Raw genomic sequence first — 27,752 nt, 5'->3', positions numbered from 1 at the left:
CCATGACTTTCCCTACAAAGGCACTATGGGGGAGGCAAGGCCCTTTGCCAGAGACCTGAAGACCAAGTGAGACAGATGCAGGCCATTTCTAGAAAGGCAGTGTGCGGTCTGTCAGTCATATGTTCCCAGGCTGCCAGGCAGTGGATCCCCTGGGATGACACTAATTAGGGAGCCAAGTGTTACTGACAATCATTTCTTTTTGTATTGAGCCATCATTCTGGGTGACAGCAGACTGCTACTTAAGGGTAGGGACATACCTGCATGGGGCACATATTCAGCAAGCTGAATCATGTCTGTCTTCCTATAGTGCAAGGAGGTACATCTGGCATCATTCACACTGCCATGGACCAGGCCAGAATGATACCTGTACCTATTGTGGGGTAACGAGTGCATGTGTGATATGGCAGATTATGGCACTTGACAAACAAGTGACCGTGACTTTCTCCTAACCCTGCCTGGTGAGAGGCACATCTGTGTGTCTCCCAGTGGAGTCTTCTATGAGTAATATGTTGGGTATTTATTTTACTTATTTATTTTACATTTGTTTACCAGGAGAGCCCGACTGGGCATAAAGCACTTTTTCAGTGGAGGCCCGGGGAGAAAAGCTCCATTGTTAGTAAACTATTTTGTTAGTAGAAAGAAAATTGTATAATACAATAAAGAAAAAATAGTAACAGACATTCATAACGATAAAAAGACTAGCACAAAATAAATTGGTCAAGTGGAGACAAGACCAATAATCTTGTATAACAATGTTTCTAGAAGACAGTTCTTACAGTAGCAGGTAGTGACATTGTATACAATAGGAGTGCAATTACGATACTTAGTCTTATATACAGGTAGTATACAAACTGAAGACTTAAAATCTGATACATATTAACAGTGAGAAAGAAAAAAAAAACAACACAAGGTAGTCATATGGCTTAAATGGTAAGCCCTTAGTGTTTTCAAGACCCCGCTGCGTGGAGTCTGCATGGTCTGTGGTATGTAGGTTTTTGGAGTTCTCGTGTGTTTTTGCCTCTGAGGTATCCTTGTGTGGGTTTTTGTTTTGTTATTTTCCTCCACTTACATGGGTGTGTGTTGTGCATTTGCAGGTGATGTTTACTGACTCCATACACTGCATAGCACCTATGTTACTGCACAATTTGTTCTGGTGTGCACATTCTCCCTTTATCTGGCCAGTGATTCCCCTTCCCCTTATGTGTGTCTCTTTGCCCTTCTGTAGTCCAGTCACAGGCTTTCCCCACAGTGGCTGCTGTTATGTATTTGTAATTCTGGTGTGAGCGGGGTAAATGCTGTAACATCACAAACAAGGTTATGGACTTCACACCTCTGAGTGCACCTATTTAGCGGGTTGTCCATCATTGCACCACTACATTTACTGTGGTCCTCAGATGGTTTGTGTTGCTATATGTTTTTATGAGGCTACATGTTGGCCTAGCTGTCAAACCATCACAGACTGACATCTAGACAGGCCCATATATGACACTCAGACAAAGACCCACATATGGGGACAGGGTGTTAATACTGTTCTGCAAACATAGACAGTTGGGAGACCAGTTTGGTATTTGCTTGCTTTCTCTTATGGGTATGACATCTGCTTCCCCACTGTCTGCCATTGATGTTTTGACATGACCCTTTCTTGTTTTGCAAATAGTTGGCAGGCAAATGCAATGTTAGGACAAGCAGAACAAGTATACAAGGCATACTTGTGCTCCTTCTGTGACAGCCTGTAATTCCAAGGGTATGGATGTTGGCCAGTGACATGTTGTCAGTGCTCTCCCGGTAAGTTGGCAGCCTTTTATAACCTTGCAGTACACTGACCTTCAGGTAACAGCAGTGCTAGTAGGCACCATACCTCCCGACTTTTTAGAGCCAGACATCTGGACAAAAACATAAGAAATTTGGGGTCAAAGGCCTACATATAGGGACCATTGTTAACTATTGGCCTTACAAACCTAGAAAGGGGATACAATAACAGGTTTTGCATTAATGTACATTTTCCTAATGGGTATGAAGTCTGAAACTACAATCTGGCATTATTTTCTGACTTTAGCCTTTTGTGATTTGCCAATGATTTGCCAGAAAACCACAATTTCATGATAAAGAGACCATAAATAAGATGCAAATCTCTGGACATTCTGCAAAAAGTCTGCACAGCTGAGGGGTATGCTAGGCACTGTGTAGGTTACTCTGAGCTGTGCACTGTCCATATGTGTGTCCCTCTGTCCCTGACCTGTCCAGCTTTCCTGCAGTAACAGATATTGATGTCTGGACAGTGTGTACAACTCCTAATGTAGCTGTATTTGACATGCAAAATAGTTGCCACTGCAGTTCTTGGAACACAGACCCTGTTAACCACAATACTGTACCTAGGTCACTAAGACATGACAGCCAGAAGTAAGTGTAGGCCACATACTGACAGTATTGACCACACATATGCATAGCTCATTGACCCCTGCATATTGTGGACATGCAACAAGTTATCAAGTTGATTGGGACAGCCCTGAGAATGTGTGCTCTGCTACTAATACCCTACAAGCATTACTGTTATTGCATTTCTATGGGAACATGGGTGTGGATGGATCAGCAAAGCTGCTGTATGCAGATGATGTGACAGAACAGGAGAGCTATAACTTCAGCAAAGGATAGGAGAATGGAATGCAAATCTGAAGGCACATGGGATGAAACTAAGCACATATAAGATGGTGGTAATGGCAGTAAATTGAGAAAATCAGAAGAAGCTGAGAATAGAGATAGAAGGGAAGATACTGGAACAGGTAAACAGCTTCAAGTATCTGGGAGGAGTAGTTGAGGAGAAGGGTAGTCTGAATGAAGAGGTCAAAGCTAGAATCAGAGGGGCTACAGACAACTGGCATAGAGTATCAGGTGTAGTCTATGACAGAAGAATGCCAAAGAAGCTGTAAAGTAAGGTGTACAAGACAGTGGTGTGACCAGTACTACTGTATGATACAGAAACCTGGGCAGTAAAGGCAGAACAGCTGAAGAAGCTAGAGGTGATGGAAATTAAGTGTCTGTGAAATGTGATGGGATGCACACTGTGGAACAGACAAAGAAATCTGGACATAAGAGCAGAAGCCAAAGTAGCTGCAATTGCAGAAAAGATCAAAGGAACAATTATGGTGGTTTGGGCACATGTGTAGAAAAGCAGAAGACAATCTGGTGAGGAAGATTTGGGACAGACAGGAAGAAGGTAAGAGGAATCGAGGACATCCAGCAAAGAGGTGGATGGATTGTGTGAAAGAAGATCTGTGACAGTCAGGCATGAGTATTGAAGAAGGCAGGAGTGTGACACTGAATCAAGAGTTGGTGACAGTTAACACGATACCCCAACCCCATATAGAAAAATGGGAAAAAGGGGGGCTGATGATGATGATGGGTGTGTGTGGGGGGCACACCTGTCAACTGTCCACATTTGCACAGACTGTGCTGATGTTACCTTTACATTTTGGTTCCATTTAGCATAATATTGTGCCTATCTTGGAGACTACAGGCATATCACTAAAGACAACAGGTTAGATTATAATGGCAGACATTTGGGTTTCAGACTTTTTACCCTTCAGAGCCTTACTGCAACTGCAAGACCTGCTGTGATATCACTGTGTAAGTCTGTATGGGAATATTTAATCATTGTCCCCATTTGTGGGCCTTTGCCAGACATTTCTTTATGTTTTTTTATGGCTGACTTGCTGGTTGAGGATGAGGGATGAATATGGAACCCCCACATTGACATCCATTCATGTGACCTATGACCCCCCCAATTAGTTAGCCCCCCAAATATACTGCAGTGAGATTTGTCACCTAGGGGACTACTGCATACTCTGGAGAAGCCAGTATTGGGTGGACAATTCCTGTTGTCTTACATAGCTGTCAGTTGTCTGCTGCTATCCCAGTAGGCCACCCCATTCCCTTTTATGCATGCAGCGATGCCATAGCGGTGCTACCTCAACATATTACTCCATTCATTTATTGTTAAGAAGAATGACTTACCTTGTGCCTGCAGCAGTTTTAAGGGCGGTGCTTGAGGGATGGCTCTGTCAGTTGTGCGCAGTACGCAGCCTATACATGGTAAGATACAGGTAGTGTGATGTGCGTGGCATCCATTTTACTATGTGTGCAAGTCAGAGAGAGGTGTCAGTCCCTGGGTTGATATAGTGTCAGTGTGTGTGCTATGTGTTGCCTCTTTGCCAAGACCTGGGCATACTGGGCACACCTCCATTTGCCTACAGGAGCAGGCTCAGGGGAATCCTCCTACAAGTCCCCCTGTGCTTGTGGGGGCCTTGGCAATAGTGGGATGCTGTGTGGCCTTTCCCTGTAATGTTCCTGACACAGCTGTTTCTGCAGGATCATATTGTGTAGCATAGCACATACTATGAACATGTGTGCACATGTGGCTGGAGAGTACTGCAGGGCTCCACCAGAACTGTCAAGGCTGCAGAACCATGACATGAGCATCCCAAACACATGGATGTTTCTGGTCTGTGCCTCATTATGGTGTTCTTCAGTGTGTGTGTGTGTGTGTGTGTGTGTGTGTGTGTGTGTGTGTGTGTGTGTGTGTGTGTGTGTGTGTGTGCCCATTTCTGATGGGTGTCATCATCCACAGCTCCAGTGCATAGCCAGCATCCCCCACCAGATGGCCATATGGGATGTCCCCCCGGCAAATGCCTGGTACAGCTGTGAGGCATGCTAGATGTAGGAGTCATGATAACTACCAGGGCTGCCAGCACACACACATTCATAATAATGCCCTGGGCATTGCACACAACCTGGGAGTTGATGGAGTGATAGCCCTTGCAGTTGACATAGACTCTACCCTCTTCACCAGGTGGTACCTTATGTGTGTGCAATCAATGGCACCTAGTACCTTTGGGTAGTCTGCTACATGGTGGAGAGATACGTATTGCTGGTCCTCTCCTCACGGGTGCTGGGGAAATATATGTGCTCACCAACATGTGGTCGCATAACATCCAGGAACTGCTGGAGTACCCTGGATGCAGATGCCTGTGAGACCTCCATGATGTCCCCAGTAGGTCTTGGGAAGGTACCTGTAGCTAGTATTCTTAAGGCTACACATACCTTGGTTTCAACTGGGATGGGTCCCCCTCTGTTAGCTCTGGGTCTGAGGTGAGGCCAGCACAGCTCACTGAGTTGCTGAAATAAGTCCTTGTCTACCCTGTAATGCTCTAGTATCTCCAGATCTTGTAGCCCCTGGTAGGTTACCCTGGGTCTGAACAATTTTCTCCTCCTCCTCAGTCTGGGATGGTTGTCAGCATTATTCTCCTCACCACCCTCAGTCTCTAGCACATACTGATGTATCAAAGCTACAGCAGCCCCTAACATTTTGTCAGTTAAAATTCCCAACTGTGTACACCAATGGTGCAGGGTCTGTGTGAAAAAACAGACTGAAAGGTGTTTGCATACTTTATACTGTTGTGTGCTAATGCTGCCTGTGTCATTGGCTGACTATGATATATTCCACCTGCAGGGTATATTATTTGTACTTGAGTGCCTTTATTCTGCTATTTCCCGTTTTTTTTTTCTTCCCATTTCCGCCCCTTCTAAGCCTCTGTGCCTGCCACACAAACCCACTGCTCAGATGCAACCTATTTCCATTCTGCATACTTTGCCTATTGCCCTTAGCCTCCTTTACCATGGATAGTGATGGCTTTCCATGGGTCATTCTACAAATTCACCATAACTTGTAAGACAGTGAACAAGAGCCATTCTGACAGACCACATTATCAGTGTGAGGAGGAGAGGCAACTTAGAGAAACTCTGCCAACTTAGAGAAATGGGAAATAACAACCACCAGACACAGTTATAAGATTCTATGAATTGGGGAGTCCACCTCTACAAAGAGGCCAGTCGCAAGTGTAGTCCCTCAGGTATCAGTCCTTGGATCGCTACTTTTTGGAATTTACTTCTCTGAAGTCAAGGCCAATGTCAGTGGTCTGGCTGACTAAATTTGCAGATGATTGCAAATTAGGAGCTGTCACTAAATCCCACACTGACACAAATGTTCTCCAGGAGGGGCTGACACAGACAAATAACTGGTGCTAGAGCCATGGACTAAAAACTAAATGCAAAGAAATGCTTAAGAGTATCCTTTGAGACATCATCCACCCCAGGAACTATCATATTGGCAACACACCCTAAGAGCTGACCCAGTAGTCAGGGATTTAGGGACACACATAGATAGTAATCTAGCCTTTGACCATCACGTGTCTACAGTACTGAGGAACTTATTCTATGTTGTGCAACTTATAAACAAAGATATGCTATCTAAGTCCAAGGAAGTCATTGTTCCACTGTATTCAGCATTCGTCAGACCTATCGTTAGGTACAATGTCCCCTTTGATATGTACTTAACCAGGCATATCCAACAACTAGAACTTTTACAGAGGATCCTCACTAAAAGAATACAGGGTGTAAGTAAAATGTCCTATGCAGACTGCCTCAAGGCCGCATGCCTTTATTCTGTCTCTTACAGGCTTTTGAGGGGAGATCTATGCCTAGCATACAGGGCAATGTCAGACCCTACTCTGATGGACCTCCTGCATATCCACAAAACAAACAGCACCAGAATTACCCATTCTAAATATTTAAACCTTGCCTTTGATATAAATAGGACCTGCTGGAGAGACAGGCATGTTTCCCAAACACTACCCTGTCTATGGAACAGGCTCCCCATCCATGTGAAGCAGAGTTCCTCCCTAACCCAATTCAAGTGCAGCTTGGACAATTGGATGGGGAACAGGAAATTCATCTGTGGTTTGGCACATATGTCTCTAATGGACACAGGCAACCTGTAAATGGTTCATTTCCCAGGCCCCTGCTTGTAAATATGTCACCTCTCAAACCCCTGCTTATACTTATCAAGGGTATCAGTACTTGTCAGAGATTTGGAATGCATGACTAAGTTTAAAAAGGTCCTTGTAGTCATTAGCCTAGTAAACACCTATGAACCTATAAACAAAGAGTATGAAAAAGTGTTAGAAGTGCCTAAATGTACATAACACTGGATACGAATACAGAGAGAGGAAGAACCTACTTCATTTAAAGTGAGAGGTTAGCATACAACTATAGCACTGCAGCCTGAAAGAGTATAACCAGTAGAAGGATGGTTGTTACAGAGTAAACTGGTGCAGTCTGAAGGTGTTAAAAAGTGGAGAGTAAAAGTGTCATTACAGCCTTCAAGTATTACAGATCAAGGAATATAAAGGACTAGTAGAATTAAAGAGAAAGAATCATTCAATAAAAAGGTAGTTAGAAGATATAGAAAATGCACTGCCTGAGCAGAAAATTAAACTTTCTGTCATCTTAAAGCGTAAAGCCAGCTATTGTTAAAGTGAAAGAAACAGCACCTATTCAGAGTTTTAAACCAATTTCTGACAATGTATGCCAAAAACTCCAAATAGGAAGAGACTTTAGCCAACATGCATGTATAGGTAAGATAAAAAGAAACTGAAGATAAGTCCTTAGCCAACAACCTAGAGAATAAAAAACAAGTTAGAGAGCGGCATTCAGTTAGTCTGAGGCAGGAGGAGATTAGCATAACGACAGAAGGGAAAAAAAGAGAGTAGTGTATACGGAGAGACACAATTTCGTAAACAGAGCTTGAATAATATTAATGCTCAGTGGAATACAGGAAAATAATCAGAAGAATAGGGGCTCTGTTTAACAGGTTCATTAAGGAAAGAGAAAAGGGCGCGGGACATACAGCAACTGATAATAAAAAGTAGTGGCATGAGATGCCTTTCTAAGGAGAAACACTACATGTATTGATAGGAGAAGAAGCTGTACCTTTTACCTCAAAACAGGCTCATCCTCTACAGACCCCAGAGTTGACTGACCACCATGGAAGCTGGTTTAACTTTAAAAGGGCACAATGGGAAGATGACACTTTACGCACAGCAAGGGAAATATAACAAGAGTTGTAGGGGAAGAAGCAGAACAAATTATTCCCATTTCTTACCCTCAATTTGATACATTAAGTATTCATTTTACAGAGTTTGAAAGGATGGAGAGAAATTAGTACAAGTATTAGTGTCCAAAAATTTCAGAAATCTAATGATAAAGTTAGCACATAGTCGTGCTAACCTACAAGTAGACAAGACTAAAGCAATCCTAGCAAGATTTTACAGGTCAGGAATAATAAAAGAAGTTGAGATGCTTTGTGCTGGATGCTTTGAATAGTAAGAGTGATAAAAGACAGACTCACACAGGCTTTAAAAATCATATGGATCCAATGTCTATCATTGAGGAGCTATTTGAATGTATTGCTATGGACATTGTAGACCACTAATAAAATCTGTCAGTGGGCTTCAATGCGTCTACTTTATTATGCACTCTGCAAGTAAGCACTGATACTATCCCCCTACTCATGTGTAATGCTATCTTTAGCTAGGGGGTTAGTCTTATTATTTTGCACAACATGGCTGCATAAGGAAATATTTGCTAACATTTAGGTCAAGGACAATACAATGGTCCATCCACTTTAAAGTCAAGCAACTGAAAAACACAGCATACCATCTCCTGACAGATGTGTTTGTGGATCATTTTTAAAGAACATTAAAATCCATGCCGAGAAAGATTATTGAGGAAGATGGTAAAAACTTTGAGCAGTTAATACTATGACTCATATATCTGCCATTAGTAAAGTACCACAATAGGGTTCAGTCACTTTAAAAAAATTATGGCAGGTACACTTTTGGATTATTAGATATTGCCAGAAAAACATAGAAGGAAAAAAACACTCTATCTAAGGTGTCACAGAACACCATATTGACTTATAAGATAAAAGTGGTGATACCCATCATACAAGAGCACATAAAAAGCATCCAGGCTACATAATGAGGCATATGTAACTGGCTAACATCCTACATCTCAACAACATTGTAAACTTACTGTCTTGCATTTTTACAGTATCCCTTACTGCCCTTGCTAAGCTCATTCGAAGTATTGTAGTTTAATACTATTAATGAATGCTCTCTATTGCTACTATGTGGGGGGGGGAGGAATATTTAAATTTTTGCTTACTTAAACTCCTACCACTTTCTAATTTAGTTTTTTGCATGTATCTTTACTGTTACCCCCTTTATATATCTTATACTATAGTTTTATATTTTATATTTTGTATTTTGCATTTTTGTATTTTTTCTATTCCATATGTCTTTGGAGCTTTTCTCCCCGGGCCTCTACTGAAAATGGACATGTATCCAGCTAGACTAGCCCGGTCAACAAATGTAAAATAAATAAATAAAAATAAAATGTAATAAAAATGTACTGCCTTTGAACTCAAACCTGGAAATCATATGTTAGACTGGTCCCCTCAGCAGAAAAGAGTTTTCTGTCTAAATTGCAGGGTCCATTTGAAAATGTAGAAAACTTAAATGAGGTAAACTACAGGGATAGACCAACTGGCAAGAAAAGTACAGAAATGATAATCTATGTCAACAGTCTGAAGATATGGAAAGAAGTAAAGACCTCTGTAGTAAGCTTAATGGCACAAATTAATGGAACTGATGGAGAAAGAAAACTGGCCTCTGCAACTGTAATGTATTAAGATATCATGCTACCTAAGTCACAGATAGAAGAGATAAGGAAGTTACTGTTAAAATACAAGAGCATATTTACACTACCTGATAGAAAAATATTTAGACCATATTGAAACTAATTAAATGTGTTAATTAATGCATTGTAATGCATGTATTCATTTAAATTTGTTGACTGGGAAAACAGAATGATCCAAAGAGAACACATTTCAGCCACAGCCTGAGAATTACAGGGAAAAATAAGCAAAAAAATGTAAACACAAGTTTCAAGTACATTAAATTAATAAAAACATGTAAATGTTAATGGTTACACAACATTTTTTTACATTTATACACTGATTTAAGAAAAAAGAGGCATGCAGAAAACAACTGCAATTAGATCACTTTAGTAAACTAGTCCCAATCCAGAAAATATATGCGGTATTTCAGCTGCAAGGCCAATCTTGTTCATACTGGTTATGGGTTACATTCGTTGACGAGTTGTAGGGGACAGATCAAAAAGCTGCTGTACACAGTTTATGTGGCATTACAAGCAGACTCCGAACAGGGACTTCACCAGATGATAAGTGACTGAAATGCAAATCTTAAGATAAATTAGATTCAACTGCACGCAGACAAGACAGTGGTCATAGCAGCAACTGGAATAACTCAGAAGAGGGAAGGGAAAACAGTGGAACAGGTTAACATCTTCAATACCTGAAGGTATAACTGAGGAGAAGAGAAGTGTGAATGAGAAAGCCAAAGCTAGAATCAGAGGTACTCTGTCCATTTTGCACAGAGTGTTGGCTTAGTGTATGATCATAGGATCACAGGAGGTTACTAGGCTATCGACCCAGCGGTCTTACAAGCCTAGCCATTTCATCCCAATGTAGTACCAGAGATACTCTAGTCAGTACCCAGAATTGTATTTATTAATGACTACCCATGTCCAGGAGGATTGTGGGTGCTATTCCCGATAAGAATTTATGGTGCCCCATCCACTCATATAGGATTCTTTGGAACAGTGTCATAGAGCTGCTCTGCTTCACGTGAATTGGCAGCCTATTCCAAAGACATGGCAGTCACTGTGAGACAAATCTGTCCCTCCAGCATGTCCTATTCAAGTTGCAGGCTATATTTAGGGCCCTGGAATGAGTATCTCTAGTCCTGTTTAATTTACAGATGTGCAGCAAGTTCATTAGGCTTGGGTCTGAGATTGCTCTGTAACCAGGCATAAGTCTTCCCTAATAAGTCTACATGATGCAGAGTATGGTGACAGGGACTTTAGTCGGTCTGTGTAAGGCACATGCTGGAGTCCCTTGATCTTCTTATCTAGAAACCTCTGAGGTCTCTCCAAGTGCTGTAGGTGCTTTGTATGATACATGTCGAAAGGGGTGTTACATTCAATTATGTGATGAGGATAGAGGGATTATAACCTACTTTACTCTAAAGGTGATGTCTTTGCTAATCAAGTGTGCTACATAGAAAGCCTTCCTTACTACAGTAGACACATGGTGGTCAAAGTTAAAGTCACAGTCAACTTGTGATCCCATATCTCTTACCACTTCATAGGTACATAGGGTATTGTTGTTAATTTGATAGTGTGAAGGGACATTGTTTTTACCAAAAGGGAATGATGATACATTTCTTTGCATTCAGTTTGAGACCATGACTAAGATGCCAGTCATTGGTCTGCTTAAGACCCTCCTGAAGTATACTAACATAATTTGGGGGATCAGTAACTGCACCCAGTTTGCAGTTGTCCTCAGTCTTGGTCACCCACAACCCTTTAGTTTTGGATGAACTTCTGAGAAGTATATACTAAACAGTAGGGGGCCCAGCACTGACCTTTGTGGCACCCTGCTGGTGACATCTACTGGTGGATGTGGAGTAACCCACTTAGATAATGTGTGACTGGTTTGTGAGCCAGTTGGCAACCCATCTTACAACAAAGGAGTTTATAATCAGTTTGTTAAGTTTATAGCTAATGCCTGAGTGTGAGATTGTGTCAAAAGCTTTTGCCAAGTTGTGGTATGCTGTTTGCACAGATTTGCCCTCATCAATGGCCCTGTTCACATTTTCAAAGAAATCTGCCGTGTTTAACAGGCAGGATCTGCCCTTGACAAAACCAAATGGTGTCAGATCCAGGGTTTGGAGGTTGTCTATGTCTTTATTTATGAGGTCCATGATGATACGTTCCATGGCTTTACAGATGAGGCTGGTCAGACTTGTGGGCCTCCACCATTGCGGAGGGAAATAGCTGTTGATGTTCTCCATTCTGCAGGAACAAAGCCAGTGGTTAGGCTGTGATTGAACAGGGTGCTTAATGGTGATGCTAGTTCATGTTTTAGTTTGTTTAGAAGACAGCTTGGGATGCCATCTGGTCCCATAGAGGCTGTGCTTTTTGCTTTAGACAAGGCTTTAATGACCTGGTGTTTGGATATGTAGGGTGGAGGGAGTTGGGGCAAGGTTTGTGATAAATAGGGTGGGGGGAGTTGGGGGCAAGTTTGTGATAAGAATGGAGGAGATAAGGGAATGAAATTTTTGCCAAATCTGTCCTCTAGCAGGTTTGCTATCTCTGCAGGATCAGTGTGTGTGATACTGTTAGTCACTAGTTCAGCACATTCTTGGGTCCTAGATTTTAAGCTACATACATAGCCATAAAAGGCCTTATGATTATCCTTGGCTGTAATTGCCAAGTTTTTCCCATGTTGTCTTATTTGCCTGTTGAGGCTGAAGAGGGTGCTTTTCCACTGTTGTGGCCTCGCCTTAGTTTTCTTAGCAACTTTTTGATTTTTTTGTAAAGTTTGTTGATGCTGGATGTCCACCAGGGCATTTTTTTTTTTTACTTGGATCTCTGGCTTTGATTCTGTCTGGAACAGCTGAGTCTATACACTTATACAAGTGATTGTACAGGGCTTTAGTGTAAGCTTTGGTGTAGTTACCAATTCCAGCTAGGGGTGGGACTTGAAATGTATTTATACCTTCCCCTAGGTCAGGATAGTCTGCTTTGGTGAAGTTTTTAAGTCTAACTTCACCCTTTGTGAGTTCTGGTGTTAGTGCCAGTTCAAAGGCAAATGAGCTGTGGTCAGATTTAACCAATAGGGGTCTGACAGTTGCGGTGGTGCATCTGTTTGTCATGTTTGTGATGACCAGATGTAGTATGTTTGGTCCTCTTGTGGGGTTTGAATAATTTGCTCCAGGGCATTTGAGTTAACAAAGTCAAGGAACTTTTGCACTAGTGACTTAGGGCTAGAGTAGATTTCCCAGCTGATAGTGGGAATGCCAAAGAAGCTGAAGAGTACGGTGTATAAAATAGTGGTGTGACCACTGCTTCTATGTGGCACAGAAACCCATGGGAATAAAAGCAGAAGAGCCATGGAAGCTTAAGTGATGGTGATGGTGGGCCTGAGATGGGTAGTAGGATGCAAGCTGTAGGACAGACAAAGAAATGAAGATGTCAGGGTAGAAGCCAAAGTAGCAAAACAACACAAAGCAAGAAAATATAATTAAACAAACACCAATGAAGCCAGTGTACCACTTTATTCTCCTGGTACCTCAACTTTTCTCCTTCAAGGGATGTCTCAGTTGCAGAGAAGTCAGGGAGAATAGATTGCAGTGATTTAGTCACATATGCAGGAAAGCAGGAGATGATATAGAAAGAATATTTAGGAGAAACAGGAAGAAGGCAAGATTAGATGAGGACATCCATCCAAGAGATGGATGAATTTTGTGAGAAGACCTGCATCAGTCAGGCTTGACAATTGAAGAATGTCGGATGGTGGCTCTGAATCAAGAGATGTAGTATGGTTGACATGACAGCCTAATGCCATGTAGAAATAGGAATAGGGTTGCTGATCATGATTTCTTAAAAAAAAAAAAAAAAAACATTTTGTATGGCAAAGTGCATCTTATGTCTTTTACAAAACCAGAGTGTCTGTCTGTATCTATGTGTACATATATACATATATATATATATATATATATATATATATATATATATATATATGTGTGTGTGTGTGTGTGTGTGTGTGTGTGTGTGTGTGTGTGTGTGTGTGTGTGTGCATGTGCATGCATGTGTGTGTATATGTGTATATATATATATATATATATATATATATATATATATATATATATATATATATATATATATATATATAGATGTGTGTCTGTGTATGTGTGTACATGTGTCCACGCAGGTGTGTTTGACTTTGGCTGTATATCTGAGTATGTCTGTGTGAATGCACATATACATATATACATATACAGACTAAAACTCAGCCTTGTAAATAGGAGAAAAATGATACAATATAATACTTTCCAAAGTTCATTTAAACAAAATCCTCAATTTTTGTGTTGAAACTACTTACCTGTGTGACTCCTGGTTTCTCTTGGTTGAACAGAGGTCTAGTTTCAACATGTTCTGGAACAAGTTTGCAGCCACTTCCTGAGATGTCATCCCACTGATGTAACACCACTAAAGCAAGTTCCTCATTAATCTGCTTTTCATCTGCAAATTAGTTTATACTGTATAATTTAATTTCAGTTAAATTGCACACATCATATTGTTATAATGCAATGCACTATACATAGTCTCAGGTTTATAGTAAACATGTCACACATTATAGCTCTCACATGTGCACACAGGAACATATACACACACACACATGCAAACACACACACACACACACACACACACACACACACACACAAAACACATGCAGTGTTACAGTACCCATGAAAAATGGTATATGTTGTTGTTGTTGTTGTGTCTTTTGCCGGTTAGGGGTCGCTACAGCGGAACTCCAATCCGCTAAAGATTGGCAGTAGATTTTTACGTGCTGAGTTGCCAGCTCTGACGCACAACCTTTAATGAAGGGACGCCCATTCACACATGTCTCCACACAGAAGACTCTCTAGCTGAGAATCAAACAGGACAACGTCTTACTGTGAGGCGACAACACTACCACAGCACCACCACCGCAGTACATGGAAAATCGTATATACAATAGTAAATTAAGAAACCACTGCCATACATAGAGATATTATAGAGTTTTTGCTTTTTTAATTTCTCCAAGTCTTTTGAGTTTCTAATACCATGATGGGAATGGATCCCATTCCTAAGTCAAAGTAGGATTATGGTTCATGAAATTAGTATCGTTTCAATCTTTGATGACAGCCAAAAGTGCTTTTTGCAGCACCTGCAATGTGCCCAGTAATGACTCCTTCTGCAATTTGTATGGAGTTACATGTATTGGTAACATATCCAAGTATGATTGTAAATTCTTTTTTATAAGACCTGTTGCCCCTACTGCTACTGGAACTGTCTAGGCATCCTTCTTCTACATTGCCCTTGTTTCCGCCTACAAATCCTGGTCTTTTTTTTTACTTTGTGTCTCGCTATACGTAAGATACTGTAGTCACTGGGTGTAGCAATTTCAATAATCAATGTTACTTTTGCCTTCTTTTCATGGGCTACTATATCTGGTTTTCTCACATCTATTTTTTAAACTGTTGGTAGTGGGTAATCCTATGTGATATAGACTTCATCATTTTTTATGATGCTTTGTGGCTCATGTTTCCAATGTTTTTCAGCCACTGCAATACCAGAATGTTTGCACAATCCCCAACGCAACAGTCTTGCCACATTATTATGCCTTTCAGTATGCAGTCCTTCTGCCATTAGTATATTACAACTAGCTATAAGGTGTGTGACTGTTTTCAATTCTTTTTTTACAAAACCTAGATTTGTCAGAGGCTTCCACATGTTCAATGGGTTTTGTAAACCACCGTGTACATAGCCCACTATCTTGGGCTAGCAATATTAACCTTTCATCTTTTGGTTTGAATTTGTCTCTCCTTAACCATTCCTGCATTTGATCCTGATCAACATGAGGTTCTTCCAGGAATTTTCTCTACTTGCAGCTATATTTATGCATTTTCAACATTTCTTGCCTTCTCGTCTGATCCTTTACCTTATATTCTTTCTTTTGTTTTTGGCACATTCAGTTGCTGCCTGATTTTTATCTATTCCTGGTTTGATTTCCATTTCTGCTTGACACCAATATGCTTCTGCTAGACTAAGAAGGGGAAGTCATCTTAGATTTATTCTCCTCATGTTTCAAAACTTTCACTGTATTTGGGTCTTGTGAGGTCAGCAGATATGTATCCAGTCGCACAACTGCAAATCTATACATGTAATCAATTTCAAGTAGGCCCATACCTCCTTTGGAAAGGGGAACATATAATTTTGGTATGCACTGATTTTTATAAATCATTTGATGAGCATGAAGCATCCTTCTTGTTTTCCTGTCTAATCTATCCAAAACCTTTTGGGGCCAGTCGATCAATCCAACACTGTAAGTTAGGATAGGAAGAGCACATTGGTTTATAGCTTGAATTTTGTTCCTATATGTCAACGCTGTTTTCAGGATTAATTTAAGTCTTCTAAAATATTCCTTACTAAGTTTTATTCACACTTGTTCATGTTTTATTGTTGATCCTTCATCAGTTCCTAAATATTTATACACTCCCTCTTGCTCAAGTTTGTTTATATCACATTATTGTCCCAAACTGATGTTTTCTTGGTGCTGCAGCTTTTCTGCTTTAAAGGTTGCTTTTGCACATTTATCAAGACCAAATGACATTCTAATATCATCTGAAAAAGTTTTCACTACTTGCAGTCGTGCTTTCAGTTCCTCATCTGATGACCTTTACAGTTTTAAATCATCAGCAAAGAGAAGATGAGAAGTCTTTACACTTTGTTGCTTTCTGGGAGGTAAATTAAAGCCATGACCTAATCTGTTAAGCAGACAGCTCAATGGGTTAAGGGGCAGGGCAAAAGAGCAACAGTGACAGAGAGTCACCCTGGAATATCCCTTCTTTGGGTTTTTATCCTTAGAATAATAATTTGTCCTTTATCATGGCTTAACTGCAAAGTGGTTTACATGGTCTCTGTAATGAAGTTTATCAGTATCAAATTCAAAGGCAAAGTCATAGTAAACGTTATTGTCATACAGATCAACATCACTGCACGAAATTTCGATATTCAGGCTAGAACCATATGAATGACAGTTTACAGAAGGAAGATAGATTTCATTAATAAAAACTTTAAATTAAATTAAATAAAAATTAAAATAATACAAAAAATAAATAAAGTAAAACAAATTTGAAAGCTGTATTTACATGAGAAACACAACAAATACAACAGCAGGAATAGACTCAGTAGAAATATAAGGATATGCAAAAAACAGTACTATAGTAAATAAGAGAGGCACACATGTAAACTTACCCACCACCAATATATACCATATGCCATGTGGGAAGAAGCTATTATGGAATCTGGATGTCCTGCATCTAATGCTTCTGTAGCACTTCCTTGTTGGTAGGAGTTTGAACAGTCCATGAGCTGGATGGTGTATATCCCTCAATAGTTTTTGGACTCTGTCATAGCATTTGTTTGAATATATGTCCTGTAGGGATTGAAGGTTGGAGCCAATGATTTTTTGTGGCCTGTTTAACAGTCTTATCCAGTGCCTACCAATCAGCTTGAGAGCAATTTCCTTACTAGACAATGATGATCAGTGTAGGGTATATCTTATACACTTTTAAGCACTCTTTTATCCATGAATGTGGGATACTGTCAAATGCTTTTTTGTAGTCTATCCATGCCATACTTAGATGCTTCCCTTTTTTACAGTTCTCCACTACGACTTTATTTAATAACAAATGATCCTTTGTTCCATATGACTTTCTTTTTTTGCTCTTTTCTTCTATTGCCATAATTGAGTTTTCTTGTAAATAACTATGAACTCTGTTGGCATCAATTCCAGTGGATAATTTATACATCTTCGAAAGGAAAGTTATTGGTCTATAATTTTTAGGGTGGCTTGCAGGTTCACTCATAAGTAGGAGCACTGTTTTTCCTGTTGTTAGACAGATTGGTGTCTGTTCGGGGTGTGCATATAAATTGTTCTTACTTATGGAAAAATCTTTATGTAAAGATGTTAATACTTTTAGCCAGAAGTTAGGTACTGCATCTGGGCCTGGAGTTTTCCAATTAGAGGCTTTTCTTAACTTTCTTTCAATCTCTCTGGCTATTACTTCATCTCATTTCATATCCTGTACCTTTGAACTTCTTATTCTTATAGAGGTATTACAGGCACAATAGTTGTGACAGTGTAATGTTGGAGATTCACTGTAAGCTGCTAATGAGATTTACCAAGCAGTATTATATTTAATTCCTTCAGGTTCTTCCTGAAAAATGTGCGCCTTTCAAATAGTCATTTTACCAGAGCAGTTCTGACAGGCTTCTGGAAAGAAGCACACAGAACTAGCACATGCAATTACTTAGCTGCATTTGTGTAACTTGAGGAAAATGATATTTAAACTAGTTTTAAGGAAAGAAAGAGTTTCAAATTATTTATCAAACTTGAGAAAAACTGATATTTAAACTTATTTTGTATTGGCTTGCATCTAAGGCCAAGCACAACATGTTTCAATTAGATATTCTATATCGGTAATAGATTAATAAAACTTTAAACAGATCTTCGAATATAGATAAGTGTAACACAAATGGATTATTGTTGTGAGTAGCTGTAGTTAGCACAACAGAGGAATGGAGTTGTACTTTTCATTATGAACTACAAATCAAAGTCACCATCATTTTCTTCCTCCCAAATAATGTCTATTCCATTGTTTTATATTTAGTATTATATTATCAATTGATATTTTCAACAATCACAATAAAATGCTAATGCTACATTTTGCTTCCAATATCTACAAAGTACAAAGCAAAATGTTGCCCATAAAATGTTTCTCTATCCCCAAGTGTATTAATATTTATTGCACAGAGCAATGCTACTTATACTATGTATTGCACAAACACAAGAAAGGAAATACACACTACAGTGTAGCTTTTTTAGTGCAGTATATTTTATATAGCCTGTACATGCTATTTTAAGCATATTGTTATACTGCAATGCACTATACAAAGTACAGATGTATAGCTATGATCCCCCTCAACAGGGTACAACATAATAGTGACACGTTGTTAAGAATCTGTCCTTTTTTTGCACTGAGCACAATGCTAAATGTTACCTCTTTCCACAGTTATTTTAAAATGCTACATTTTACTTCTCCGTTATCATAAACTGCAAAGCAAGACGTCAGAGCTCCACTTGGGTCTATGTATTTCCTGCCTGTGTGTATTAATGTCCACCACATAGAGTAATCCTACTTGGGTCTATGTATTTCCTGCCTGTGTGTATTAATGTCCACCACACACAGTAATCCTACTTGGGACTATGTATTTCCTGCCTGTGTGTATTAATGTCCACCACACAGAGTAATCCTACTTGGGTCTATGTATTTCCTGCCTGTGTGTATTAATGTCCACCACACACAGTAATCCTACTTGGGTCTATGTATTTCCTGCCTGTGTGTATTAATGTCCACCACACAGAGTAATCCTACTTGGGTCTATGTATTTCCTGCCTGTGTGTATTAATGTCCACTACACACAGTAATCCTACTTGAGTCTATGTATTTCCTGCCTGTGTGTATTAACGTCCACCACACAGAGTAATCCCACTTGGGTCTATGTATTTCCTGCCTGTGTGTATTAATGTCCACCACACAGAGTAATCCTACTTGGGTCTATGTATTTCCTGCCTGTGTGTATTAATGTCCACCACACACAGTAATCCTACTTGGGTCTATGTATTTCCTGCCAGTGTGTATTAATGTCCACCACACAGAGTAATCCTACTTGGGCCTATGTATTTCCTGCCTGTGTGTATTAATGTCCACAACACACAGTAATCCTACTTGGGTCAATGTATTTCCTGCCTGTGTGTATTAATGTCCACCACACAGAGTAATCCCACTTGGGTCTATGTATTTCCTGCCTGTGTGTATTAATGTCCACCACACAGAGTAATCCTACTTGGGTCTATGTATTTCCTGCCTGTGTGTATTAATGTCCACCACACACAGTAATCCTACTTGGGTCTATGTATTTCCTGCCTGTGTGTATTAATGTCCACCACACACAGTAATCCTACTTGGGTCTATGTATTTCCTGCCTGTGTGTATTAATGTCCACCACACAGAGTAATCCTACTTGGGTCTATGTATTTCCTGCCTGTGTGTATTAATGTCCACCACACACAGTAATCCTACTTGGGTCTATGTATTTCCTGCCTGTGTGTATTAATGTCCACCACACACAGTAATCCTACTTGGGTCTATGTATTTCCTGCCTGTGTGTATTAATGTCCACCACACACAGTAATCCTACTTGGGTCTATGTATTTCCTGCCTGTGTGTATTAATGTCCACCACACAGAGTAATCCTACTTGGGTCTATGTATTTCCTGCCTGTGTGTATTAATGTCCACCACACACAGTAATCCTACTTGGGTCTATGTATTTCCTGCCTGTGTGTATTAATGTCCACCACACACAGTAATCCTACTTGGGTCTATGTATTTCCTGCCTGTGTGTATTAATGTCCACCACACACAGTAATCCTACTTGGGTCTATGTATTTCCTGCCTGTGTGTATTAATGTCCACCACACACAGTAATCCTACTTGGGTCTATGTATTTCCTGCCTGTGTGTATTAATGTCCACCACACACAGTAATCCTACTTGGGTCTATGTATTTCCTGCCTGTGTGTATTAATGTCCACCACACAGAGTAATCCTACTTGGGTCTATGTATTTCCTGCCTGTGTGTATTAATGTCCACCACACAGAGTAATCCTACTTGGGTCTATGTATTTCCTGCCTGTGTGCATTAATGTCCACCACACACAGTAATCTTACTTGGGTCTATGTATTTCCTGCCTGTGTGCATTAATGTCCACCACACACAGTAATCCCACTTGGGTCTATGTATTTCCTGCCTGTGTGTATTAATGTCCACCACACACAGTAATCCTACTTGGGTCTATGTATTTCCTGCCTGTGTGTATTAATGTCCACCACACACAGTAATCCTACTTGGGTCTATGTATTTCCTGCCTGTGTGTATTAATGTCCACCACACACAGTAATCCTACTTGGGTCTATGTATTTCCTGCCTGTGTGTATTAATGTCCACCACACAGAGTAATCCCACTTGGGTCTATGTATTTCCTGCCTGTGTGTATTAATGTCCACCACACAGAGTAATCCTACTTGGGTCTATGTATTTCCTGCCTGTGTGTATTAATGTCCACCACACACAGTAATCCTACTTGGGTCTATGTATTTCCTGCCTGTGTGTATTAATGTCCACCACACAGAGTAATCCCACTTGGGTCTATGTATTTCCTGCCTGTGTGTATTAATGTCCACCACACAGAGTAATCCTACTTGGGTCTATGTATTTCCTGCCTGTGTGTATTAATGTCCACCACACACAGTAATCCTACTTGGGTCTATGTATTTCCTGCCTGTGTGTATTAATGTCCACCACACACAGTAATCCTACTTGGGTCTATGTATTTCCTGCCTGTGTGTATTAATGTCCACCACACACAGTAATCCCACTTGGGTCTATGTATTTCCTGCCTGTGTGTATTAATGTCCACCACACACAGTAATCCTACTTGGGTCTATGTATTTCCTGCCTGTGTGTATTAATGTCCACCACACACAGTAATCCTACTTGGGTCTATGTATTTCCTGCCTGTGTGTATTAATGTCCACCACACACAGTAATCCTACTTGGGTCTATGTATTTCCTGCCTGTGTGTATTAATGTCCACCACACACAGTAATCCTACTTGGGTCTATGTATTTCCTGCCTGTGTGTATTAATGTCCACCACACACAGTAATCCTACTTGGGTCTATGTATTTCCTGCCTGTGTGTATTAATGTCCACCACACAGAGTAATCCTACTTGGGTCTATGTATTTCCTGCCTGTGTGTATTAATGTCCACCACACAGAGTAATCCTACTTGGGTCTATGTATTTCCTGCCTGTGTGTATTAATGTCCACCACACAGAGTAATCCTACTTGGGTCTATGTATTTCCTGCCTGTGTGTATTAATGTCCACCACACAGAGTAATCCTACTTGGGTCTATGTATTTCCTGCCTGTGTGTATTAATGTCCACCACACACAGTAATCCTACTTGGGTCTATGTATTTCCTGCCTGTGTGTATTAATGTCCACCACACACAGTAATCCTACTTGGGTCTATGTATTTCCTGCCTGTGTGTATTAATGTCCACCACACAGAGTAATCCTACTTGGGTCTATGTATTTCCTGCCTGTGTGTATTAATGTCCACCACACAGAGTAATCCTACTTGGGTCTATGTATTTCCTGCCTGTGTGTATTAATGTCCACCACACAGAGTAATCCTACTTGGGTCTATGTATTTCCTGCCTGTGTGTATTAATGTCCACCACACACAGTAATCCTACTTGGGTCTATGTATTTCCTGCCTGTGTGTATTAATGTCCACCACACACAGTAATCCTACTTGGGTCTATGTATTTCCTGCCTGTGTGTATTAATGTCCACCACACACAGTAATCCTACTTGGGTCTATGTATTTCCTGCCTGTGTGTATTAATGTCCACCACACACAGTAATCCTACTTGGGTCTATGTATTTCCTGCCTGTGTGTATTAATGTCCACCACACACAGTAATCCTACTTGGGTCTATGTATTTCCTGCCTGTGTGTATTAATGTCCACCACACAGAGTAATCCTACTTGGGTCTATGTATTTCCTGCCTGTGTGTATTAATGTCCACCACACACAGTAATCCTACTTGGGTCTATGTATTTCCTGCCTGTGTGTATTAATGTCCACCACACACAGTAATCCTACTTGGGTCTATGTATTTCCTGCCTGTGTGTATTAATGTCCACCACACACAGTAATCCTACTTGGGTCTATGTATTTCCTGCCTGTGTGTATTAATGTCCACCACACACAGTAATCCTACTTGGGTCTATGTATTTCCTGCCTGTGTGTATTAATGTCCACCACACAGAGTAATCCTACTTGGGTCTATGTATTTCCTGCCTGTGTGTATTAATGTCCACCACACACAGTAATCCTACTTGGGTCTATGTATTTCCTGCCTGTGTGTATTAATGTCCACCACACACAGTAATCCTACTTGGGTCTATGTATTTCCTGCCTGTGTGTATTAATGTCCACCACACACAGTAATCCTACTTGGGTCTATGTATTTCCTGCCTGTGTGTATTAATGTCCACCACACACAGTAATCCTACTTGGGTCTATGTATTTCCTGCCTGTGTGTATTAATGTCCACCACACACAGTAATCCTACTTGGGTCTATGTATTTCCTGCCTGTGTGTATTAATGTCCACCACACAGAGTAATCCTACTTGGGTCTATGTATTTCCTGCCTGTGTGTATTAATGTCCACCACACACAGTAATCCTACTTGGGTCTATGTATTTCCTGCCTGTGTGTATTAATGTCCACCACACACAGTAATCCTACTTGGGTCTATGTATTTCCTGCCTGTGTGTATTAATGTCCACCACACACAGTAATCCTACTTGGGTCTATGTATTTCCTGCCTGTGTGTATTAATGTCCACCACACACAGTAATCCTACTTGGGTCTATGTATTTCCTGCCTGTGTGTATTAATGTCCACCACACACAGTAATCCTACTTGGGTCTATGTATTTCCTGCCTGTGTGTATTAATGTCCACCACACATAGTAATCCTACTTGGTTCTATGTATTTCCTGCCTGTGTGTATTAATGTCCACCACACAGAGTAATCCTACTTGGGTCTATGTATTTCCTGCCTGTGTGTATTAATGTCCACCACACACAGTAATCCTACTTGGTTCTATGTATTTCCTGCCTGTGTGTATTAATGTCCACCACACACAGTAATCCCACTTGGGTCTATGTATTTCCTGCCTGTGTGTATTAATGTCCACCACACATAGTAATCCTACTTGGTTCTATGTATTTCCTGCCTGTGTGTATTAATGTCCACCACACAGAGTAATCCTCTTTTCACTCTCTATTCATCCATCTATAACCCCTTTTTCCCAAATGGGGTTGGGGTGTCACTTCAACAGTGGCATTCATCTACAGACAGGGTTTATACCACTGGGTGGCTAGTCTTGCCACAGTACTTCTTCCATACCATACACTCACATGCACACTCCCACCTACAGAAAATTCAGAGTGTCCATCTACCTTCCGGACCACCCAGAGGACACCCATGTGAACACAGGAAGGACATGTAAACGTCAGACAAAAGGCGCTCCAACCAAGAATCAAACCAGGGAACCTCTTGCTGTGAGGTGACAATGTTATCCGCTGTGCCACTGTGCCACCCATCTTTTCACTCTATATTCTAATAAAATAATTAAGAAAAGAAACATTGCAGCAAAACGTTTTATTAATGAGGCACGCTCCACACAGCCTTGTCATGCTTTTATGTACTCTGTAATCATTTGTTGCACAATAGTGTCACATAGTATTATCATAACCAAATGAGGTAACAAGGTTAGTTACAGGGTTTTTTTTTATTTTACATCTAACACTACACAGCTAAATGTTTCATTTTTCAGAAATTTTAAAATTATGTATCTCACTTCCCCATCATCGTAAAGAGCACAGCAAACTATTCCAACTCCACTTAGTAAATACTTATACAAGTCAAAAAGGTATTAGGAATTCATTTTCTAAGTATGCACTTCAGAATTCTTTAAAGATGAAAAGTGATATGAATGAGACAAATAATGTCTTAAGCTATACTTATGTAACATCTTACCATAACATGAATAGGACATCTTATGACTTCCTTCCTGCAACCCCCCCCCCCTTTGCTGTTGAACTCCTCAGTCCTCTCTTCTTATTCTCCTTATATTCTCCACCCATCCTTTCCTTTGCAATAATTAATCTGTCTCAGTCTCTGCCCCCGAAACGTCTTGCAACTTTTCTCAGTTAGTAACTGGTCTATTATCTCTTTACTATGATCTCTCCCTGATAATATAATTTTATTTACAAGTGTTATCTCTCCATAGTTATGTACATACATAATGTTTTGTGGTAGATAGAAATATTAGTATCTACTATTATTAGAAATGTATATTAACATTAGTCTGTATGTGTAAATTTGATGTATTAAGAACTCACTGTATGTATTACTCTGTATCCATGTATTACTTCTCTGGTGAAATGTTTTGAAATTTTGTACAATTGTTCTATTGTAAATATAGAATTTTTCTCCCTGGACCTCTACTGAAAAAGGACCTCTGTCCAGTCAGACTTTCCTGGTAAGCAAATGTAAAATAAAAATAAATAAATCTGAAACAGACACTTGGTGTCAGAAAGTGTATCTTTACAGTTTCTGCACTGCATAGTCCAATTTGCCCAATGCAAGAATCTTAGAATGTTTCTATCATAGCCATAAATTTGCAGTGTGTCCAAAAAGTAAAGCCTTTCTGATTCATATTGGGGTGTACATTTGTGACACTCGACATTTAAATCATAGCTTCCCTCGTAGCCCCCCCCCCCACTCCAAGCAGTATAAGATCAGTCAGGGGAATAAAGCCAGTTTAACATATTTATTTTTAGCACTAAACAAGAACTAGATGCTTATCAGTGCCAAAATACTTATAACATGAGAGAAAAAGCAATGTCACCATTAAGGAATCTACAAAATAAGAGAAATTAATAAAGGAATTCACAGCTGATCAGTGTCAGTTTAAAAAAGTAGTATTTTTGTGGAGTGAGTTGGGACAGTAAATCATTTAAAAACAATAAATAATGCCAAATACTCTCACTTCTATGACATTTAACTAAATAATACAGTGCTAATATCATCTCTTTATACTTTGTTTTTTTTTTCACTCTGCAGTGAATTTAAAATACAAATAGTGTTTCTGCACGGTTGTGTAATTCTATATTCTGCTTTGATGTCCACTCAGCATTCTACAGCTAAAATGTGTAGGTCTTGATATTTACGTTGATATGAAAATGAGACAAAAAGATTATTTCTATTGCTTTGAAATATTATTACTAGATACGTCACTCTTGTCCTTAGCTGAAAGTTATCCCCAGTTTGCTTGCCAGCCAGTTCAGACAAGAAATGTTTGGCATTCAACAAGCAACAAGTCTGACACCAATGCATTCCATTTGTCAGATGTTGGTATATAATATATACTGCAGCTTAGAACCAATCTGAGAGATCATGCAGCTCTTAAAATTATTTCTTTTCAAAACTAAAACAAGTACTTACAAGCCCATCATTCCTACTACAAACAGTTTATACAAAGAACTTCCCTACCACCCAAATAACGAGGAAGGATATGACAGTTGTAACAATAAATGTTTTTCGAAGTATTCTACATTTCAAAGTTTGATATCCAAATCTCAATGGGTGAAAGAGAGTACTAAAATACCTTGTTTTAATTTAGTAGTGCTCCAAGTGGCTGTACAGTCATAGTCATTAATTATAAAATGGAATCAACATATGACATCTGTACTACATATTACATCTGTACTAACATATTACATCTGTACTAAAGTATCATCTTTGGCTAGACTATTTGAACTGTACAGATGTTTGATCATTCATTCTTAGAAAAAAAATGTATATTTTCATAGAGCCCGCACTAAATAACCAAGTTACTTCTATTGTTCCAGAGATAAAAAAGTGCACAAAGGGCTAGTAGGAAAGTCACACACACACACACACACACACACACACACACACACACACCTGAACAATACCAACCAGTGGATAGTGTGTGTGTGCACACATGTATGTACACATGCACGTGTGTGTAAGTCAGTGTGTTTTATGTTACAAATCTGTGTGTGTGTGCATATATACAGCTCCCTATCACATTGTCGAAAGTTCAAATCTCCGAAGATGATATATATATGTGTGTGTATGTCTGTGTGTATGTGTATATTTATATATATATATATATATATATATATATATATATATATATATATATATATATATGGGTCTAGCTGAAAACATCGAAAGCCCACAATGTCGAAGACCAAATCCTCGAGATGAAAGCATCGAAACCTCACATCAGCAAACAACCAGATCATGAAATCCATTCACATGGTAAGTAACCTGTTGGCAAACAAGATGGACTTCTCTCAACTGTAGTGCAATCTCAGAGTTGGTATATTTAGTTAGAGGGGTGTGGGGGCTGCGAGTGTGGGGGGCATAACCTCCCACCTGAGTAGGCTGGGGTTGGTACAGTTTCATTTTTATTAGTTGTGGTATGAGTGGTTACTTACAATGGGAATGGATTCGATGATCCAGTCATTCGCTGAAGTGAGGTTTCAATGTTTTCTTCTTTACGATTTGGTCTTCACTGCTGTGTGCTTTTGATGTTATATATACCTGCATATATATGTATGTATATATATATATATATATATATATATATATATATATAGAGAGAGAGAGAGAGATGCACACACACAAGCACACACACACACACACACACACACACACACACACACACACACACACACACACACACACACAGTATAATTTACTTTACTGTTGAATTTGCTGGTGTATATTAGCTGTGTTTTACATTGGGCAGGATTCACGAAGCCTCCGTGTAAGAGTTATAACTCATACACGGAGGCTGCAGTTAAACGGAGTGATGTCAGCATGCTCTGCATATTAATGAGAGCATGCTGAATCACACTGAAGGCCAACACGGTCCGTGTAAGACAGTAGGGAGCGTGTCCGTAGGCCGAGCCCTGTACGCGGACACGCCCCCAGAAGAGGAAAAGTACCCAAAGGAAACACCCATGACAGAGTCCACGGAAATGTGAATAAACAGAACACAACACATGCCCCCACAGACTATGAACATAAAAGAAATGTAAATGAACATGTTATAATTTTTTTTTAAACTGTAAAGATGTTTAACCTTGAGTGCGCTCGTTTGCGCGGGCGTGCCCGTAGCGCAGCTACAGTTAGCAATCAGTGGGAAAGCATATAAAAACTAAATATGCAAAATAAAGCAGGAAGCAATAGCGTAGCGGTAGAGATGCTGGCTGCAGAGCAGGCATTCATGGTTCGAGCCCCCACAACACCATTTTTTTTTTTGCAAAATAAGCAGGAAACAAGTCCCTGACAAATATGTAGACATAAAACCACAACTTATGTAAAATGTAATGAAATAGCCCATTCATATT

General features: G+C 39.9%; 1 protein-coding gene across 1 annotated transcript in view; it reads right to left on the bottom strand.

Moving 5' to 3' along the window:
* LOC122797634 (otoferlin-like) overlaps positions 1-27,752 on the bottom strand; it is a 1,687,021-nt gene that overhangs the window by 207,217 nt on the left and 1,452,052 nt on the right. Inside the window, exon 34 of the mRNA XM_044066178.1 lies at positions 13,925-14,064. Coding sequence (XP_043922113.1) covers positions 13,925-14,064 — 140 coding nt within the window. The remainder of the gene's footprint in view (positions 1-13,924; positions 14,065-27,752) is intronic.

The sequence above is a fragment of the Protopterus annectens genome, chromosome 3.part1 (assembly GCF_019279795.1).
Source record: "Protopterus annectens isolate FY-2018-M chromosome 3.part1, PAN1.0, whole genome shotgun sequence".
NCBI classification, from domain to species: domain Eukaryota; kingdom Metazoa; phylum Chordata; order Ceratodontiformes; family Protopteridae; genus Protopterus; species Protopterus annectens.
The sequence above is the reverse complement of the archived record's forward strand: the minus strand, read 5'-3'. Positions and strand labels throughout refer to the sequence as shown.